Here is a 22,626-nt window from a genome sequence, read left to right as displayed (position 1 = left end):
GTGGCTCACAGATCTAAAGTCAGGAGATAAATAATGTTAAATGATGTGTGCTGTGATATGCACATGAACACACAGGCAGCTATAGTGCAGTATGCATACTACCTGCATGTACACACACACACACACACACACTTGTAGACAAACACATTCACCCGCTTGTCCTCGTTTGAACTTAATTCAAATCAACAGAGGGAACACTGGAAGCCAATCAGATGTTCTTTCTGTCTCATCAGGCTATTCGATTTTGCATTTTCAAAACAAACAATATGCCCAACAATTGCAATGAACAGCACTAAGAAGCAGGAATGTTGATTTGGGGTTAGCAGCAGCCAGGAAGCAAGAGACGTGATGGCAGCCATTATGCACAGCTTAATTCTGACAGCTGCAAATGGAAGGGAGACAAGTAAATGATTATGAACAGGGGCTGAGGGGAGGGGTGTTAGAAAGGAAGACGGTGACATCATAGGCCTGTTTTTTTAGAGTACTTAAACACCCATGAGGCAGTTTAAAGAGACTATCGCTCAGTGAAATCACCTTGCTTTGTCCATATATGCCTGAATGTCCCTGAAAAGCAAGAATATTATTACAATAAGAGCAACAAAATCTGGAATACAACAGTAATTTGATCAAACTCATAAAGTGTTTGCACACTGTTACTTAAATCAGCTATATTCATTTTTATTGTTACCATTTATTAGCTCAATAGAAAAAGCTTCACTAGTGCATCTTGATGATGTAGCAAGTACAGTCCTACTTCCAGTGCAATATGAATTTTGGAAAATTAGTGATTTACCGAGTGTATGAGACAATGCTAGTAACATACTGCATGGAATGATACATTGAGTGGTCTCCTCTCTACACAGACACAGACCACACAGAGGACACAGATGGTTTAGGCTTGACCTTCCTCTCAGTGTGTATCGTCTGGGGATGTTGCTGCATCTCCATCCTATCTTACGGTTAAATTTGCAGCACACTCAGCCCAATGTCGGCTCACGAATGGCAATTCTGCTGGGTTCATTTTTTGCTAAATTCTCTAATTTTAGTGCAGACAAGGGGGTAAAAAAGACTTATCTGTGACGTAAGTGTGGATTCTTTGTGCTTTGACTCCACCTACAGTTCCCATAGAGCACCACATATTGTATGTGCGTTGGTCTACTTTGACCCAGTATGAGATGGACGGGGTGTCATTAAAATCACAGAGCCTAAATAAATAAAAAAGTACATTCGTAAACATTGTTCTGTACGTGCCAAATATTAATATTGCATAGATATATACGGTGAGGCTTGTTTGAAGATTGACAGTGATACACGTACACAGAGTGTCGTGAGAATGTGGGAGACATTTTCCATCACTGACAGAGGGCACTTTCAGCCTACTCCCAATGCTCAGCAGACAAAATGACAGCATGCTGACTTCCCTCTCTATGACACACCACTGCTGATGACAAGGTGTATTTTGGACTTTTCACAGTGGCCTCCTTCTCGCAGGAAAGCATAGAAAGAATAGTTGTGTGTATATCAAGAAAAGTTACTGAAAATGTAGCACTGTTTTTCTTTGAACTGCAAGGATACATCTTAGTCCTCTACTACACATTTAAATAGTATATTTATCAGCCTATTAAAAGGAAAAATTCCTCACTCTAGTTAAAAGAAATTAGTCGGTGGTTACTCCTCAAACAGGTCAGACAGCATGTTTTATTTAATAGAGACGGATCTCAGGTGAGAGTCCAAGTACTTTTTTCAAAACTTGGTCTTCAGTCTCTTTGAGGCATTTTGCTGTTCTGATTTCCATCTCGTAGCATGTTGTGCCTCTACAGTGCAAAAACAAGGTCTAGGCTTGACGAATGTTTGTGGGGACGTTTGAGACACTGTACTGTAGTTTCAGATGAGGAGGAATGTATCAGAGGAATATATTAGTAATAGTTGACCATTGCCTGGAGGTGTACCAGCTCATACTCTGCTTTGTAGGCCGGTAGCACAGTTTTAAACCTGGTCTGAGCCATGGCACAATGTTACTGGAGGTCACACAGTAGAGTCATCTGCATAGTAAGGAAAGCAAAGGGGAAATTTCTAAAGTGGAGATGACTAATGCATGTACCGGGGCCTAGGCTGCATTTTGGATGTGTTGTTGATATGAAGGCTGAACCTGCACAAATAAGCCAGAGTTGGTGCCGTTCTTGAGGTTGACAGGTAGTTCATTCATGAACTGAATAATAATATGAAATATTTATCAGTGACTAGTTGTCAGCAACAACCTATATATGATGAAACATCCTTCTGGAGACTTCAAATGAATGACCAGCTAATAAAACAAATTCAGAAGGTCATTTGTTTTCTCAGTCTTAAAAAGATCTTCTGATTTCCCGCGATTTAAAGTAGACCCTTTTGAATTCTCTTGTGCACTAACATTGTCAGATAGAAACTGAGAAAATGCAAGTGATGCAGATGGTTCTGACAGTCCAGGGAACTTCACAGGTCCCAGTCTACTCTGGTTGAGTGTTTTCCTGAGTCCCTCTGAGCTTTCAGAGAAGCTCAAATGTCAGTCTGAGATCTCTGCTTTACCTGTGGTGTACACAAAGCACATCCAACTGCATTTACAGGTACTGGGTACTTACTATGTACAGTACAGCATGTATGACTTGACTCAGGTGTTCAAAACTGAAAAAGAGTTGGCTGGGTAAGTGTTGGACTGTAGTATAAATTGCAGAGGTGCTCCTGCCAGTTTTATTGGGTCTCAGGATGATCTTCACATCATTTAAAACCCATTCCTCCGCTGTCTTTTACTCGTCCCACTTCTTACACCTCTTTTTTCTACGTGGATAAAAAGAGGAATACTCATTTGACAGACATTTCCAAATTAAGATTATTATCAATTTCCTCCCAACAAGCTCTGTGATCTTCAGCAGTGCCCGAGAGGAGACTGGGACTGGCTATGTGCACAGGGTTTAATCAGTCTGGCTCTGAGTGTGCACGGGTCCATTTGTCCCAGATACTAATCTGCAGAGCTCAGCTCCGAGGCCAGAAGCACTGTACATGTATTTGGTGCAAAATAACATGAGCAGACATGCCAAGCCCATCCTGCTTGCATTTTCGTCTGAGGCCTAGGGAAAGATTTGACACATCAGGGAGGGCAAAGTGTCCCTTTGCACCTCCACCACAAAGCGGTGGCTCGCACAGCTGTGGGGAGCAGATGCTCTGAGGTTACAGGCACAGGCCTTCAGGGACATCGCCACTCTGCCCTCCAGGGGCTGCATACATAACACCCTCTCCTAAGAAAACTTAGTAAAGGCTTAATGCAAGTGTGGTATTTTTGTCCAGTAAATGTAGTTATAAATATAGTATGTGTTGGATCCTTCATAACAAGTGCTGAATTTTCTATTAAGTATCCGCAAATATCGTAGACTACTTCTTTTAAATGGACGCAAATTACAAAATTCATTGCATGGTTTTGTGCAATTGAATCCGATGATGTGAAATAAGTGGCTACAAATTAAATTGTAACAAGATTTATGAATCTATTAGGATACAATGTCTGGGTAAGCATTACTGTAAGACATTCCTCTTTCAGTTAATTCACAAATTCCACAGTCTATGTCTAAATGACCATTAGACCTGTAGCCAGAATGACTCTCAGATTTCACTCACAGTGAGTCTTGGATTTCTTCAGACCACTTAAGCCTGACCAGACGTGTTTGAAAAAATGTGTTCAGGCAAAAGGCCAGTGCTGTCAGCTCTGAGCCTGCTCACGATAGGATAATCTGCGCTGACTGTCGATAACTGAGTGCCCTTTCTCAGTCCCAACTAGACCAGATCCCTCACAGGTTAAAATCTGCATTAAAATCATTTAGTGTGGCCTGTGTGGGCTTCCCTGTAGCAAATTAGTGTGAGCTGACTTACTACTCTGTTGCACATTGTTTTACTCGTGACTTAGTAGTATCCACATCTCCTTATACTACTGCGATCTCCCCCAATCATTCTCCAACCAAGGCTCAAGGTAAATACATATCAGTAGCTCTGGTGAGTTTGTCCATTGCTGGAAAGGAAAGCAAGAAAAGGGAAAAGCTGGCATGAATCGGAAAGTAAAGAAAACAGAGGCCTGAGTGTGGGTGAGTAAATGCAAGAAGAAATCATCTGTTAAAATTCATTAGCCAAGCTTCTCTGAACACAAAATGACAAGACATTAAATATGTATTATTTATGAAATGTCTGTGCTCTCTGAAAAGGGTGTCTAGTGCTGTTAATTACTCAGCCATTCATTCAGAAAAGATTATTTCAAATGGAAAGTGAAAGCAAGGCTAGACAGCAAAAGAGCTGTTAGTTTCTTTCACGCTATTTTTAAATGACATTGGTGAAAATGGAAAAGCTAATTATGGTAGCTCTAAAATTCAAAGCTAATTTGAGAAGCAGCATGTCAGGTTTATTGACATCTTCTGTAGAGTGATGTGGTTTGATGGCCACCAAGGAATCTCACTGGGGCCGCGAGGGAAGGGGAGGAGTGACTGCATGAAAAATTCCTATTTGCAGAAATGAAAATAACTTTTGGGGATAGATTTTTGTATTCCCCGGTTCCCAGTTTGTGTTGACTGTATAAACAACAGGTATGTCCATTTATATTCTGAGGTTCTTAGGAGAAAAAGTCAATACTTGGGGCGATGATCAGAATTCAGAACAAGGACTTTTTAACTGATTTTAGCGAACCCTCAGTAGTGTCGGCTGATTTCATTATATTAACAGACTTGTTTGGGAATAGGCTCTGACTTAAATGTCTGTGTCTTCCTGTGGAATTTCAAATAATCACAAACTTGGTAAACAATGCTGGCAAACTTAGAGAAGTGGTAATATGTTACCATCAGCGTGATTGGTTTTATTTTCCAACAAGCGAGAAAAAGAGAAGTAGCACTTTCAAGGTTTGTGGTTCCTCCTTAAAGCAGTCACCTGGCAAAGTGTGGAACGAGAACAGGGCATTTATCCACTTAAAGAGAGCCACCCCGATGATGTCAGTAACAGATGACTGCAAGACACTCCCCTCTCCATCGCCTCCCAGCCAGCTTTGGTCACTGAGGGCAGAAGGGAGAGAGGGTGGGGGCAGGGGAGATAATTATCAGTATAAATGAAGCCCTGCGAACGATTCGCACTGCTGGGTCCCCTGATCTAGTCTCCAAGGCAACCTCAACACGCTCATTTGTTTTGTAGATGAGTAATTACATCCAATTAGTGGCCAGTGGAAAAAAGGAGTCCAAGAAAGGCCTATTGTTCTGGATAGATTGTGTGAATATTAATAGTGGGACGGTCTGAGGCACAGTGATATGATTGGTGATACTAATGCAGCTGTGGGCACACTCTGCCCAGTCTCATCTTGCATAACTGATCAGATAGCCACTGATGAAAATATATGGCTTTGAGAATGTGTGTCTGCATGTTTGTGTCTGTGAGTTGGACTCTCTCGTCCAGCTGCGTGGAGGTGGAAAAATAAGGCCCCTTTCTTACCTGGGTCTCGCCGCCACACCTGCAGACAGTGCAGCTGCTTGCATACGAAATATTGTCGGTTTGTATTAGCTTGCTAAATGTCATCTAAAATGCGTGTAGGAAAAATACTTATTTTACAGTGTCCGCAGTGTCTTTTTTACCGCGTCACTAACAGCTGGCTTTATGTAGTTGATAAGTTTAAAAGGTAAATTATGTACAGCAAGCACAGTAGTTATAAGACTGTTGTTCAGTTGTGCTGTAGTTTGAGTTGCTGTTCTAATAAGATCCTTCACAAACTGTGATGAGCTTCTTTTAGTATCACGAGTGGTCACAAGTGTATTGTGTTAATCTTCTTACATGTGAAACTCAACCAACACATTTGTCTGCATCTTCTTTCTATCTGTAGCTCCACGTTTTTCACTTGAGCAAATTTTTCTAAACATTGCAGAGAAAGATTTTGCCATTTGAATAAACGTAACAGGAATTTGTCAAGGGGCAAAGCCAGTCTTGTTTACATTCAGTTTGAGCTCCGTGTGGTATTTGGCCAATTGATCCGTGCACTGCGAGCATAAAAATTTCCAGGCTGAGCAGAGAGGTACAAGGTGTCCGGATTAATGTGATTCAATTATTTACAATTATAGCCTTATCTCAAATTTAAAAATAAATAAATAAAAATAAATATCTTCAGTTTTAAAGCCACATTTGAGTTCTTTGCTGCAACTACTACCTGTAGTTTATTATAGGGCCTGTGTCATAACAGTAACAGTCACCAGTCTGCATCCCTCTAAACCTCATATATTACTGCAGCTTCTCTTTCCCGTAGATGACACCGATTACAACACATTTCATTTTCATACTTTAGTAATGTGAATTGTTGATTGTTACAGTAAACGAAATCCAGACATTACATTGTTCCAAACTATATATTTAGAATGTCTTTCTTATAAATTACCAACAACAGGTTTTGTGTTATTGTCAAAGGTTTTTTTCCCATTATAATTATTCCATTGATCCAGTTTTCCTCATTAGCAAGGCCAATCAATTTTCAGTGACATTTGTCTAAGTGAAGTAAATGGAATGATTGCTTCTTGAGCTTTGTTCAATGTGTCAGGCATTATGTGACGTACGTGGGAAGCCTGCCCTATTTGGAGCCTATAATTTGATGAGTGGGCAGACAGCCCACAAGTGGTGAGATCAGAGTGCTAAAAAGCATTGGCGGAGAGAAACATGGCTGGTGCTTACATTCCATTTGGCAGAAGTGGACTGTCTCACTCTGAATGGGTAGAGGTGAAGTGGCTTTGAATGGCTATTCGCTCCAGGACCCAAATAAAAAACAAACACACAGCAGGGGAAACCCAGCATGGAAAAGCCGGTGTCACCAATCTCAGTCCCTCCTGAGTAGATTAACTCTCTTATCAAAGAGGTGTGAGAAGGAGCAGTTTCTTTTAATTGCACTCTTTATATGAGCAGCTTGTCTCAGATTAAGAGAACAAGCCATAAATGTCAGCACGACTTATTGCTGAATGACATTTTCTAAACTGTTGATAATCCGCCATCTGTGTCAAAGAAAGAATCTTTCAAAGAGGCCAATCTGAGACGTGCTTAGAGTGCTGCGCACACTTGAGAATGCTTATCATCAATAAACATGAATGTCTCTGTATCTCATTCACATAAAAAAAAAACCTTATCAGATTTTATCGGGCAACGGAAAAAAACAAAGAAAAAGAGGCTTCAAATTAATTATTGATTGGTGCTCTTTGTTTCCTTCAGGTATGTCAACCAAGAATCGTCGGTTTGAAATGAGAAATGTATTGACCTGTTTTTTTTAATGATTCTTCAGTTTTATCTCACTCCTTAATGATTGCAAGCAAACATGGGGACAGGTCAATTATAAAATAACAGAAGCGTAATGATGATTTTGTATTTAATGTCATTGGTCCAGCTGAGGAAGTCTAACCTGTATCATTACTGTGGAGCTTGTGTATAAGACACAGCTGAAGGGTTCAAACACAGACCATATGCCAGGGGGGCCTGGGGAGGGAGGGCAGGGAGGGCCAATTAAAGCAGACAAAACGCAAGGATGTAAACTCAAACAAACTGGAACACGGTTGGAACACACCAACAAGCTGTGCTTAAGAATCTGGACATTGACTTTGACAGTGAAAAAGTTGATTTCCACAATGATGGAGTCCCCTCCCCTCCCCCTCCCCACCCTATACTGTATCTCCCAGGCCTCCCCGATTATGGGTTTTACTCTGCGCCCAGTGACCAGAGGGGGGGGCCCTGCTCCTTTGCTGACTATGGCTCCCTGGGGCCCCAAGCGGCTCAGATGCTGCACAGTGAGCATGCCACCTCCGCCTGCAACTCCCCCCTACAGCACCTACACAGCCCGGATCAATTTAAGAACCCAGGTTTGTATATGAGCATCTATCTCATCCACGTTTTGGACTTTTCAGTTTGATTCATGACATTATTCCATGCAGATGATCTAATCTTTTTTTTTTTATATTTTCTCTTACTTTTGTTAATGAAAGAAAGAACAATCCCCCCTAAGAGATAGCAAAAAAGAAAAAAACGTCTTGCCAACAAAATAGCATTGCATGTTCCCCCTCCTTTTTCAATTTTTAATGTAGAATTTTTTGTTTCTTTGTGAAGTTATGTTCCAGCCCCTGCTTGCACATAAGGGGCCGATACATACAGAATGTAATCCTCCATTTGCATGTGAACAAAATAAGTACTGATGATGATGTCGGAGAGTACACTGGCCTCTCTAACAGAGTCTGAGTGAATTTAGAAAAGGAGAGAGGAAGTGTGGGAGTGAGTGCCATTTTTTAGTGGAGGCCTTTAAGTGGAAGAGTGATTGCTCGTATTATTAGTGTGTGAAATTGGTAGAAATGCTGCACAATGTTGAACACTTAATAGACAACATTTTTGCATAATGCTGCCATTACTCTACAAACACAAGCACATTTCCATCTTGTGTGCTTTCACCAATGTTCTCCGTCTTGTGTAATCATAGTTTTGAAAAGCTAGGGATGAGATTCCACTGACAAGTAGAATTTACTTCACGTTGTGATTTCATAACTGCTAGCAATACTTGGAAATCATTATAGATTTGTTCTGTTTCTTTGAGAGCACACAACTTTTTTTTGAATATACCACAGTAGCTATAGATTTATTTTAGTTTAATTCTTACAAGAACATGTTTGCACTGACCTGACGAACCACCAGTGTTTATTTCACCTAAAGCAGCTGTACAGAAAATACAGTTTAGTAGTGTGGTTTGGGATATGTGCCTCAGTGTAGGTGACAGCATTGACCTAAACACAGCAGTTAGGTTTCCTGCCTCTGGAGACTCCCCAGCCTCCACAATAACGGCAGCAAAAAAATAATAACAACAAAGGCAGTTGTCTTGTCACCCATAAGAATGAAGCCAGCTCTCCCCCTAATGGGTAAAATGTTGGCCAGCTGCCCTAGGCAGATGTTGGCATTTCCTACAAGCTGTCTGTACAAACTTTAACACAGCTAACAGCAAAAAAAAAATCCCCTGTCAAGTCAGATGTAACTTCATTTGAGCTCCGTCTTGTAGGCAGTGCACTGTTTACCATACTCCCTTTTTCTCCAGCGAATCTGTTATGCAGTGTGAAGTGTATTATTCAGCTTTAAGGCAGAGTGGAAATGATTCATGTCTTTACATCAATGCAAATATACATGAATGCCACTGAAGCTGTGGCCTAGGTGTATGCCGATATATAGCATATGATGTAAGAGTAGAGGAATTCGAGCAGCAGCTACTGTTAGTCACACAGTCGGAGGAGACGTACTCTGCTCCTGAAATATTCTTGAGGTATTGCTTGTTTGTTAAAGCGCAGGCTTGTCTCACCTGAGAGGACACGTTGAAATCCCGAGCGAGTCGACATAGCTTGATTGCAGTGTAACATGATTTAGGTGGTTGTTGTTTGTGGAATAGGCTACAGATCTGCAGCCAACCTTGACCCTAATTACAGGAAAATCTGAGACAATGATGCAGTTTATTTGGATTGTGAAGTATAATTGACTTGCCTGAAGTGAAGGAGAGCTCAGTTCACAGGTGAATACTGTGTCGCAACAGTTTCCCGACAGGAAGTAGGATCTGTATGTAGATCATGACAGATCTTGTGATCTTTTTCTTTTACACAAATCCTACAAGTTCTAGTTCAGTGCTGAGGTTAAGTGAATGAAATTGATTCAAACTGAACTTGAATGACATAGGCAGGCGGTGTACACAGTGTTTTGTGGAGGCATCAGACAAGAAATAATTAGTTCTTTCCATTTTTCCGTCACAAACATAGGTCAGCGTTAGAATCATATTTTCTCTCCACTCCTTTTTTGGTTTTGTTTTTCAGCCAAAAGTATCCGCCCCACAAATACTAAAATCACGACTCTGTGTTACAGCGGACCCTATCGTGAACAGCAGTCTGACCCACATTGCACCTGGTATCATTTTGGCTCCCAAAGCTAAATGCGCAACCAGTGGAGCCCCTACATTTAAATTTAACAACAAAAAAGAAGCATTTTCACAGGGAGATGACTGTGGCACGCACCAGGAAATGAGGATTGCCATTTCAACTGAAAAAATCCTTAATTATATAATAAGCGAGCCTACTGGGGACTGTGCAGGCGAGATAAGAGCACTAGCAGCTCACTGTTTAAAGTCCCGACAGTTAAACAGCAGTGTCAACTCCACTAGATGTGTGTTTAGTGAGATGGCTTCATTTTTTTCTAGAGTGCTATACGTGAAAATCTAAAGCAGGGTTTGAGGTGCTTCTAGTGGACCTAAACCGTCTAATACAGCTGCGATAGACGCAGCCGTGGCATCTTCAAGGGTTCGTTCTGTTCCTTTGAAGTGGGGTTGTGTGAAGCATTTATCCATAGTTAGTGGTCAGCACCTGTTTGCAGATAAGCAGACACACACAAGATAAGCAATGAACTGCTGTGGACAGGGTCAGCAGCAAAACATATTTTAGACACCTAAAACAAGACCCATCTGAGAAAAGTCAATATCAGTTGCAGTATTTGCTACATTTAGACGATAATCACAGATATATCAACGTTTCCTGACGGGGATCTGAAGCCACGGCAGTTCATTTCTTCTTGTCTGCTTCTCCAAACTGGTGACCTGCCAACCACCCTCTACTGTAGGTAATACAGCGACTATGAATAAATATCTTATACAGCCCCACTTCAGAGAAACCAAACTATCCCTTTAAACAAGCTGACAATGATAGTTTACTCTGTGTGTGTCTGCGTCAACACAGTGGCTGTATGGCAGTCACACTGTGTGTGTTTTTGTGTCTGTTCTACAAAGACCTCCTCTCAGGCATCACAGGGTTCATGAGCTCATATATACACAAGATCGAGCATTTTCTGTGCTCAGAAGATTTTTCTTTTTAATGCAGCCGTACAGGGTTTTTTTTTTTTTTTTTTTTTTTTTTTTTGCAGTCTGTCTGTGAATAAAGGTGAGACAGAGGGTTATGTGAAGCTGACGGCAAAGGAGATTGCTGTTAAGAGATCACTGCATTTTTCTTTCTCCCCGACTGATTTTTTTCCTTGTATTGCCACTGTTATTGGCCTTTAGTAGGCATATGGATTTTCAAAAGGCATTTTATTAGTCTGACTTGCTCTTACTCACAGGCCAAAGGTGGTAAGTCATGTACAGTATTTCTTTTTTATCCCACCCCAAGTTTGAACCCGCAGACGAACCCGGGTCAAGCTTTCATATTTCCCCGTTATGCCTCCTTCCTTTTGCCTGACGTACCTCTTTTCACTTTACGCTGGAAGTCACTTCGGCATACTTAAAAGCTGAAACGCAAAGCTGAAAGGTTCTGGCTGGTATCTGCTAATCAGATCATGTAGGAAAGCCAACGTATTACACGTGTTTGGGTTTGGAATTCTCCAAGAGAGTTATCAAAAATCTCCTATTGTTCTCCTGTGTTACTCTTCTTATTCAGCAGCCAATGCTGTCTTACAAGTACTCCTTCACATTATGCATGGCAACATTTACACTGCAACCTTACTAGTCTATTAGCATGGTGGAAGTATTTTTAGCAATGTGCCTGTTTTGTGTTGTGCATGATTATACAAAGTGAATGTTACTCCTGTGCATATTACACACAGCATGTAGATTATATTTAGAATCTCATACTGGATTCACCCTTAATTTTGTTTGTTTAAAGCCATAATGAACCTGAAGACTAGACAATTTTGTCAGTCGATTTCAGATGAAATTCAATTTGTAGTCTCAAAAGCAGAAACGTGTAAGCTATAAACAAGTCCTTGGAGACGAACCCATGAATCCAGTAATGTGTTCTTTCGATTTAAATGTGTCCCGTTTGAGTCGTAGCTAGTGTGAGCCGTGCCGATCGCTGTCGGGTGTTTCTGAGCTGCTCTGCTCTTTGCTGTGTTTGTATGCAGGCACCAACCCGTCAAGGCCCGGAGGTTTCCCCGGTGCTAACAGTCCAGGGCCTGTGGCTGACCTGTATGGACCTAGCAGCCAGGATTCAGCTGTGGGCAACTACATCAGTGCTGCTAGCCCTCAGCCTGGCTCTGGGTTTGGCCCCAGCATCACAGTGAGTACTCACATTCAGACTTCCTGTCATGTCTGACTGCACCTTGAACTTAGCTGCTTCCTTTGTGTCAGAACACCACCACTAAAACTAAACGCTGACAAAAAGCACACAGCCCGTGTAAAATTCTGTAAAACAGCTCTGTGGATCTTTATATGAAGAGAGAACAAAACTAACCCACTGAATTAATCACCTCCGCCTCCCACCTCCTAGCAAGTCTCCTAAATTCCAATGAGCACATTAACTTCTCAGTGCAGGCTCACGGTTAAGTGGATTTCTCTGCAGGGACGCTTCTCTTGCCAAGTTCAAAGTTCCCAAAACATGCAGTACATAAAGGTAAACCCCCATCTATTGAAAGTTATCTGTGTCAATGCAAATCTTCATTCCCCTCAGCAGTTGCACAAACCACCTCTCTTCAGAAGTCTGTGTCACCTCCCAGGAACTAATTTCTTTTATTTTTAGAAAGCCATCTATCCCAGTGCTCCATCATTAGGACAGTGTTTCTGAGCAGGTCTCATGTCTCCCAGTGTCCTTGTCCAGGTGTAGTTGTTCAGGACACGTGATATTGGGTTTTAGCTGATGTTGCCATCTCTGCTCATAAGTGGAAGAGTAGACGAAGGTCAGCGGAGGTGATAGTCTGACAATACCTGACTCATTTGTGGATGAGCTCAGACGTCTGACTGGTGAAATGCAGCCGTGGGTTAACCTGCTAATCCTCAACCACCATGTGCTCAGCACACACAGTGATAGTTAGACAGATAGTTACAACCAGCTAGACTATGACTACAAAAAATAAATGGGCGTGGCTGTTCAGTCGGCCTCCCTCATCTTTCCCAGAATTCTTTCTCAACATTAAAGACTTAAAGGTCTTTAATAAGCTCTTCTTTATCCTAGAATTTTTCATTAATGATGACATGCAGAAACTAATATTTCTAAGGGCTAGTTAACTAAAAACAGTAAATACGCATAGATTCAAAAGGGCATCCTGATCTTTTCACTGTGTGAATGTTCAGTATTAAAAGTTGAATTATTGCTGAGCCAGGTAAAGTTGTGGCAGGATTGCAGAATCAGAGATTCTTCACGTTTCGGACCCCGATGTCAGTGAAGTGACAAGACTCCAACTCCCCACAAGACGACTCAGTCAGCTGTTTTGTTTACCTCGCTCGTGTGTTAGTCTACCTTGGACCTCACTGAATATTTAATCTGAAATGTAACTATGTGACTTTTATGGCCCCAAGCAAAGTGCGGCGGGGCTTCAGTTCTTCAAGTCACGCAGGAGCCTGTTTGCTCTGCTTTACATGACCGAATGAGTGACACAGTATAAACTGTAAAAATAACACCTGCTTTCTAAAAGAAGCTAATTAATGCATGGCTTAACTGAGATGGAATAACGACAAGCCCATTAGTACGGCAAGCGAGCACTGCTGGACTACAGGGTGAAGACACTCTTTCCAAACGTTATAGTCCACATCATTAACTTGAAATCCCTACCACAAAAGGTTATTTTCTTCTTTATTTCTCCATGGTACACTTTAACTTTGGGTCAATTTAATTTGTAATTATTTATTTTCTATTTGAAGTTTAGGATTCTTTATCATTTTTGCCTGACTGTGCTTTTTAGGTATTGTGTTTTGGAATCACAAATTCCACTCGTGATTTCTGCATCTCGTTTCTGAGAAATAGTGCAGAAGATTTATCAGTACATTATTGAGTAGTCAGTGAGGATGAAGCTTTGCATCGCAGTGATAATGCTCTGTCCATATACATCAAGAGGACATAAACTTTTGCGGGCGTGTGTAATAGATTCATGATAGACACACAAAACCAGAGGCAAAGAGGGAAAAAAAACAGTTTTTATGGTGTTTTGGCTTCCTAAGCAAAGCCTCTCTTATTAATAGTTTTAGGTCCACTGGCTATCAGCCATAATCTGCTGGTTTCAGTGAAGGAAGCAAAATATTTGTTCTGAAAGACCCGGCTGTCTCATTTTCAAGGAAGATTTACCAGCAGATAGTTTACAGATGGAAACAAGGGCCATTTGTTTCTATTAGTTTCCATTTTTGCAGTTTGTAACTGCAGTTTCTTGCAGTGCGAAAAAGTAAATTCTGGATGGAGATTTTAGATTTTTCATCATATTAATGCCGTACCAGTTGAATTCACGTAACAGATCGGGGAAGAATGTAGTGCAGTTTACCAGCATAACTCAAAGCAGATTTTGTGATTCCTAACAGAAAGTCAATTTGTGCCTGTGACTACATACTAAATCACCACTTGAGAATTACACAGTGAATCAAACAGAGCGCAATAAAGCAGAGAGGTGATGCAGCAGCCCTCTGACTTCCTGCTCTCTGCAAGATGATCTCTCTATTCAGAACATTAAAATAGGAAATGACTCAGAACTAAAACGCGCTTTATAATTCATGTCTTTACGGAGGATGCTGTCGAACTGAATATGTATAAGATCATCATATCTCACAACCTCATGGATGACTTAAGATTCACTGATTTGTCCCTCTGCTTTACGCTCCGCTGATTTTATTAATCCCTTTAGCCAGTATGAAAACAGCCACTGTGAAGAAGCACTAATGAACTTAAGCGTTTTTTTAATGCAAGATAATTAGAGTGCAATTAGTTGATTGAGGTGATAAAGACAAATAATCGCTGCTGGAAGTGCTTCTCTTTTCACTGTTGTGTTTGGATCCAAGGATTTCTGCAGACCTGTCAGCAGGAAAGCTCACAGTGTCCTGATAACTGAGCGGCATAATGAAAAGCATTCAATAGTCGACAACACACTGATCTTACTGAAGGCTGTTTATGATCCTGTTCTCTGCATGCCTCCAGATTAAATCAGGTGTTTATGTTAGCATGAATGGGGATTGTTTGTATTACTACTATTATCTCTTCCACATATTTATTTTTTAGTCATTTTAACATGAGTAATATATTGTTATAGAAAGTATGTCCCGATGATTGAATACAGTATGAATCACTGACTCCATAGAGCGCCTCTAACTCCCTTTTACCATTAAATGAGTTTCTCTTGCATTCTGCAGCCACTGTTTCTCCGTTATAAGACCATGAAAAGAACTGGTGTGACATGGCGATAGTCTCCTGCTCTGCTACTCCATGATGATCCAGCCCAATCAAAGCGTTCGCATTCATGCTAGCAGAAGAAAGTTGATATGATACTCACTTTTCTCTCTCTGAAATGCATACTGACAAAAGCACTAACTGTACACTTTTAGGGCCCGTTGATTGCGACAGCTTTTACAAATGGATACCATTGAACAGGTGGCGGGTTGCCATCTCATCAGAGGTATTGCATTTTATTTACTGTGCATTTCTATCAGCCTAATATGTGTTCATTGCATTATTCCTTGTTTATTCACCTCCCTCCAGATGACTGAGCTGGTCGTAGAATGTGAGTGTGGCCTTGGCCTGATGACTTTAGGAAAATTACAAAGAATTATGAATCATTACAGGAGTTTAAGCCGCACGCACATATACTACCAGCTCCTCAGTTTTTGTTTCTCATTAACATTTTTAAATGACTCCATCCTAGAGTAGTCAAATATTTTACAAGTGCAAATCATATGTCTTATATATTATACTTGCCAACCTCAAAATGCCCAGTTTCAAATGTTCTTGACCAAAGTTCAGGATGTCCAAGGACAGAACTGTCATCATGTCTCTTCACCTCTCTGACTGAAACAAATGTTAAATCCAGAATGTTTCACTAACAAGCAGCCTTGATTGATTGAACACTTCCCTAAGCAGTAAATGTAGAAGTGGGAATATTTCAGTTGTTTATCTTGTCGCTGCATCACGTCCTTATTTCCTACATGCACTGATCAGCCACGTCGTTGAAATCACCTCCAAACGTTCTGTAGCTTCCCCTCGTGCTTCCCAAAACAGGGCTTTGACGAAAGACCTCTGAGAGTGTCCTGTGAAGTTCGGGTACGGTGACATTGGCCCGTGGACCCTCTGGGTCCCGTGGGTTCTGCGGCGGGGGCCTCTGTGGATGTGGCATGGTCCGGCACATCGCACGGATGCTCGGTCTGAGCGGGATCTGGGGAATTTAGAGGCTGGGTCAACCCGGGCTGTTTCCAGACAGCGCACGTTGCACCTGTCACTGGGGAGTTGTAGTTTGCAAAAAAAAATAAATGAAATGTCCAGGCGTGAGAGTCACATCCACACAAACACCAGGACCAACGGTTCTCCAGCGGCTCCTTGCAGCGTGACTAAATGATCGCTGTTATTCCTCTCATCATGGTTTTAATGTTGCGGCTGATCGGTGCATGTACAACTGAACTGTTACAGATAAAACCCACTCCAAAAGGCTTTGTCTTATTCTTGTCTGCTTCCAGCTATTTATAGGCATGATGTGTGTGGTACTCCTTTGATTTGAAATGGGTTATTCTCAACTAAGCAGTTGGCCCAGCTACGTTTAACTCCTCTTACTATTTAACTCCTATTATTACTATAATTAACAAGTGGTCTAAGTATGAACAGTAGGATATAGGTCCACATGTGGGCATTTGTGCACCAAGATGTTTTTATTATTAAGCACACTGCAAGTTCTGACTTGCTGCAGTTTATGACAAGTGGCTTCACGTTAGTCTCATGCTAGCATCCAAAACCTTTCACTTCCTCATTGAATGTTTCAGGATGTAAACACACGGCGTGTCCGCTTTCTAATGCGCTTGTTTTCTGTTCCTCTCCTCTTCCTTTATCACCCAGCAGAGTATATCTGGTGGCCCAGGAAAGACAGGACGAAGTTTCTAATTGGCTTTGTGTGCAGGTGATGCTAATCCAACTTCAAGCACTACAGCGTCACCCAGGCAAAATGAACGAAAGTCGGAACCATATGAAGAAGAAAAGAAAACGTTAGTCATCTCAGAAAATAACAACTGCTGTACTATAATCCAAACCTCCTATAACTTTACAACCTGGTTTGGTATGATGTTTCACGTCGAGTTCTTTCACCTGTTTCTTTCCTCTGTTAGCTTTTGATTAGCTCTTAGGAAGTCATTTTAGTTCAACATTAATTTGGTGTCATTTTATTTTATCTTCTAGTGTTGCTGTGTAACTGAATCTTTATTTTGTTTTCTTCGAAGTACGGGGGGGTCATAGCCAAGAATATCCGCAAGTCACGTCTTCATCTTTGTATCGGTTGGTGTAAAGGAAAAAAGGGTCGGGATGTTCCATTCAGTCTTTCTGCTAAAAAAAAAATAAAAAATAAAAGTAAAGAAGCTCAGTTTGGGAAGACTTGGAGAAAAAAAAATACATTTTAAGGAAAATTTAAAGAAGGTATCTAAGTAATAAATCTTAGTAGCTGTTTCATTTCTTGTGATGTCTCATTGTTAACCATAATTACCTATTTTTGGGCAATACAAAGAGGACTCCAATATTTTTATGGTCCTTTTTTATAAGTGTTGTTTTTGTTGTTTAGAAATATATATATATGCTATAACAAATTTCATATAACTACATTGTGAATTCAAACTTGAGAAAAAGAAATGTAGCTGTACATATTATTCCAGTCACTGCATATAACCAACTCAGTGAGAGAATAGCATATTTTTGTGATGGTGTGTCAAAAGAACATGTTATAGCGTGTGAATAGAAGAAAAAGCTGTAAACAGTTATTATTCTACTTTTTCTGCTGGAAGACGGTGTTAAAAAGCCCACAGACGAACAGAACACACACTTGCTCTGTAAATACTGAAGCCGAATAATTTTACAAGTGTCATACCAGCAAATTCAAGTCAACACAGTTTTGAGAAATAAGAATGATATTAAAAAAAAAAAAAAAAAAAAAGAGCCTGATTGGTATCTTTTGTCTAACTGTTAAGAGATCATTTAAGAAAAAAAAAAGATGATTTAATCCAAAGCACACTGTACTTAGATGTGAAGATTAGAACTTGAACCAGGCATTTTACAGTGCTCTGTGGATCCTGACACTTTTATACTCTTGAGAAGAACTTGTTAGCTGTACGTTCTGATGTTTGTTTCATCCTCCTGCTTGTTCCTGATTCTTTTTATTTTATTTTTATTCTTTTCTGTTTGGAACACGATATACCTGGGCTCCGTGCTAGAGCCCTTCTGTGTAACGCTCAATCCGTTCTTTTTGAATGAATTAGGAAAGTAAACGTTTTGATACCATACCTCAGCCTTTGTGAGTTCTATTGTGGAATCATTGGCAGGTTGTTAATTTATTCTAGTGGCAAAATAAATGAAAACACTGAAAGGTAATTAAGCAAGTAATCATTGCACTGTGAGTAGTAAGTACAGGCCATTTTCCGATTTGCACATGTATATGTTGGCTTTTTAAAAAGTGGCCCTGTGCTTTGGGATAGTATGAAGGATTCTGGGGGTTAACGTATTATCGACTAGAGAAGCGCTTCAATGCTTTGTGAGGTGAGTTACCAGCTTGGGGACTAGTAACCCATATGTTGCAGTGTACACTTGGATTTCTTTATATATCAGACCCATGTCTCATCTGAGGATATTTATACAGGGTCAAGAGATGACACTGAATTATTCACGATCTGTGGCTGCACCAGGTCTTTACGCAGCACGTGTGCTTGATGGTTTTATTCATATTAATAACGATATGCTCCCGAGTCTGGTTTTTAAATTCATCGCCGCCGCAGACGTATTTGTTGTTTTGTTTTGGGTTGTTTTTTTTGTTTGTTTTTTCTTCTTTTGTTTGTTTGTTTGTTTGTTTGTTTTTTCATTTTTGAAACCCACAACCTTGTTGTTTCATTTCTTTTCTTTCAAAACAACCAGGTAAAGAAATATGCTGGATACTTCTGAGGTAAACGATAATGGTGGTGTGATCAAGTAATAATTTAAAGAGAAAATAAAAAAAAACCCTTGTAATGTTCAAATGTAAAAGAAAATAAGAAATACAAAACTATAAAAAAAAAAGAAAGATGCTTCTTTGCTGATTTCAAGTTTAATCAGAGTTTTATTGATACTTTGTGGTTTATATATTAATAATTGTAATATACTATTAAAATGTACTGTGCATCCATTACTTTCTCTCTTTCCATTCCCCATCCTCAGAGATCCTACTATCTTTTGTTGATCATTCATGTATGACATTAGTGTGTAAAGAAATCACAGTTAACTTGTAAACAGAGTGCTGTCTTTGATACCAGTGTAGTGCTCTTTGTTGTTCTCCCTTGCTCTACCTCTCCTTTCTCTCATATTTATCCCTCTCCCTCTCGCGCTCTTTTTCTATCTCCTGTAATTACAAAGTAGATGTTATATAGGACTCATTAATATAATACTTGTAGTGAATAGTGGATTTAGGACCAGTCAAGATAGACCTTTCTCTCAATGATCATGTTATTCTGGTATTTGCAGACAATTATTTTGTTAGAGGTTCATTGTAATTAATTCCCTGTATGTATTTTTTTTTGTTTTGTTTTGTTTTTTGTTTATTTTTGGTTTGGTTTTGCCACTCTCACATGGTTTCAGCTAACCAAAGCTCTCATGGATGAACAATAGAGAAATAGTTGCTGTAAGATGGAATTGTACACAAGGCATTATTTGGATCCCCACCCTTGAATGTTTTTAAAGGGGTGTGCCATACTACCTTAAATGCTAACGCTAGATATGCAAAACTTTTATTTTGGATTGTTTTCTAAGAGGGACACGAGCTAAAAGAAAAAACAAAAAAGAAAAAAAAGATTTTGTGTAAAATAACGTTTCATATTTTTTTAACTCACTACCACAATAGTCATAATATAAGTGGAGGAGCTGTTTAAAGGATCTCTTCTGTCTTTTAACATGTGTGCGTTTGCCTCTGGCACTAACACTGTTTGTGATCTCTTCGTTCCCTCAGAGCTGTTAGTGATCACAAACGGATAATTCCAGTCATTTGGATCTTTGATTGTGGGAAGCAGTTCTTTTGTCATGATCCGTTATCAGTGTTCTTCACACTACAGAGGCGTTACTGTAAAGAAATGAAAAGCGGAAAAACCATTAGCAGGTGTTAAAGGATGCAGAGTGTGTCGAGGCTGATTAATAGATGGTTCAGTCCGTGTCCTGAGTTGGACCAGCACCCTGAAGCTGTGATTCATTGCTAAGCTAGAAGAGATTATATTACAACGTTAATTTAAATGCCTCTAGACACCACGCTGAACGATGCCCACCATTCACATGTTAGAGTCACACACGCAGCTGTGTTTCAGGCAACAACAAACCAGTTCCAATCAGACACAATCTACGTTTTAAACTCAATACCGTTTGATCTGCTAGTAAAGTATAAATTACATAACTCACTCTCAACCTATACAGCCTGTTACATTTCATAGAGTCAAATAATTCTGAAATGAATCCAAAAAGCACACGGGACACTGTGTTATTTAAAACTAGAACACAACAATCATATTCTTTGCAGTGTAGCTAAAAGCGATCAAGTCGAACGCCAATTTGACTCATTTTGGTGTGAAAATATTTCAATATATGATTATATATATAACAATATAATATGAAAATATAAAAGAATAAATTATTTGCGTGGAGATAAGTGGGCTTTTATTCTGACAGGGTTAAAGAAAGTGCTCCTTACATTTATGTGCGGCATTTTTCTTCAGTTTATTTCTATTTATTAACGCAGATCCCTTACAGACTGACACAAGGCGCTCCTTAGGAGATACGGTCAATTCCAACTATACTGCCATTTCATCTGAAAAAACCTGGAACAGCACAACAAGGATGGAGTATATTGTCTTGTTTTCCACTGTTGGTGCGTGGCAGATCTTAGACTATAATTAACTCCTTTTCACAGGAATAAAAAGGCTTGAAATGGCTCATTTTCCCTCACACAATACAAACGAAATTGACTGCTTATGTTTTGTGATCCTGTAGCTTGGACTTTAAGGTAGCATGGCTCTGTTGCTGTAATTTCGTTTTATCTCAAACTGACAGCAGTTTACAGCTGATGAATGTTACACATCTTAGTAGACTAGCTTATCCATTCGGGGAGAGGGGAGGGGTCTTGGTTTAAGAAAAAAAAAAGAATCAAAAAAGAAAAAAAGTCAACCTGGAAGGTGTTGACATTTGTAGTGTACTACCGTATCCATTTAAACTTGAATCTCGAGGCAAGTGCTAGGCAATGGCCAAACGATTATTTATCCCATCCGCTGCGGGAAAACGTCCGCCCTGAAACGCCACGCGCTTGTGAGATTTCTGTCATCCTGGAGTCGACGAGTGTTTCCTGTTCAGGAACAGCTTGCTCCTCCGCAACAGCGAGAACGTCAGGCAAGGCCTTTTTTCAGACTGCTCTATTTTAATTAGACTGACTTTGAAGGCTCTTTGAATGTTCTCGAGCATTTATATCCAAAAGAGGCTTATTCATAGTGGTGCTAATGGTTTTTAAACCGGACAACGTGCCCTTATCTCTGAGAGATACTGGATACAGTCACAGTGACCACAAAGTTAGTCTCCCAGTCCACAAAGTGACTCTCTAACATTACTATTTATAGTTTGGGCTCTCTTGTTTCAGGATACAACAAAGATCAGTTCAGGTTCACAGATCTACACTGAACTCTTCAAGGTGACAGAAATAGCACAATGTTCACTGTACTGTTGTGTTTTAGGGTGAATTTCCCCCTCAGTCTAAACCATTGCCATCTCACCCATGCTCATTACGAAATATATACATACAGTTGCAACATATATATATACACATATATATATATGTGTGTGTAAATGAATATATATTTACAATGTTCACTCATTGGCACGTATAATATTAGACTGGAGACCTCAGCTGTATACAGAAAACTCCTCGCACAGCTACACCCAGGTTCACACATAGTCCACTCGTCATCGTTAGCTTGCGTTCACCAACACGAGAGTTCACCCCCGGCGTGAGTTTGGAGCAGACCGCGTGGCCAAGAGGGGAGCCTGGAAGCTCTTCAGACTGCATGGACGGCAGTGTGAGGCTCTGCTGTGCTTCCATGTTTCTGCGGGCTGAGCACAGAGCTCTCTTCACTGCTGTCTGCCCATTCCTAACACTTGCCCCTTTTTTTTTATGTTAACCGACTTTTTATGGCGAGAGACAGACAGACTTGACTGACATCTGAAAGCATCTTTCAGGTTATCATATGGCTTGCTTAAGCCCTGTTGTAAAATATACTAAAAATAATAATGATAATAATAATGGATGGGGGTCTCTCACATATCAAATGTGGAAAGTCTAATTTTATATTTGTATTTTCAAATAATAATATTGACAAAAAATGTCTGTGAAAGGTTTCCATCCTCTACTGTGGTCCAGAAATTGATGTGTCTGTCTGGAAAATAAATAAAATAAACTGAATTGTTATATTACCCGTTTCTACTGTGGCGTTGTATTTTCCACACAACACAAAATATATAAGTATTCATGTATTTGACATTTAAATATTATGTGTAATTATGTAGTGAACCGTGTCTTCAAACAGACTCACATTCACTGACATCCCGTAGTTGCACGACACTGCTCCGTCTACTATCTGTTTAGTAACCGAGATTTTCGCTCTGCGTTTTCACCCGA

The 22,626-nt window shown here is 40.1% G+C and overlaps 1 protein-coding gene across 12 annotated transcripts in view; it reads left to right on the top strand.

Moving 5' to 3' along the window:
• Positions 1-22,421, top strand: part of msi2b (musashi RNA-binding protein 2b) — a 235,939-nt gene extending 213,518 nt beyond the window's left edge. For 3 of the 12 annotated variants that reach the window (XM_047606668.1, XM_047606665.1, XM_047606661.1), the window contains 3 exons: positions 7,701-7,880; positions 11,923-12,077; positions 16,812-22,421. In XM_047606668.1, the coding sequence (XP_047462624.1) occupies positions 7,701-7,880; positions 11,923-12,077; positions 16,812-16,856 (380 nt within the window). In that variant the 3' untranslated portion in view covers positions 16,857-22,421. Of the gene's footprint in view, positions 1-7,700; positions 7,881-11,922; positions 12,078-15,316; positions 15,388-16,811 lie in introns of all 12 variants that reach the window. The other 9 variants (XM_047606673.1, XM_047606671.1, XM_047606669.1 and 6 more) reach the window with 5 other exon arrangements.
• The last annotated feature ends 205 nt before the right edge of the window (positions 22,422-22,626 follow it).

The sequence above is a fragment of the Mugil cephalus genome, chromosome 15 (assembly GCF_022458985.1).
Source record: "Mugil cephalus isolate CIBA_MC_2020 chromosome 15, CIBA_Mcephalus_1.1, whole genome shotgun sequence".
Taxonomy (NCBI): domain Eukaryota; kingdom Metazoa; phylum Chordata; class Actinopteri; order Mugiliformes; family Mugilidae; genus Mugil; species Mugil cephalus.
This window is presented reverse-complemented; position numbering and strand designations above follow the sequence as displayed.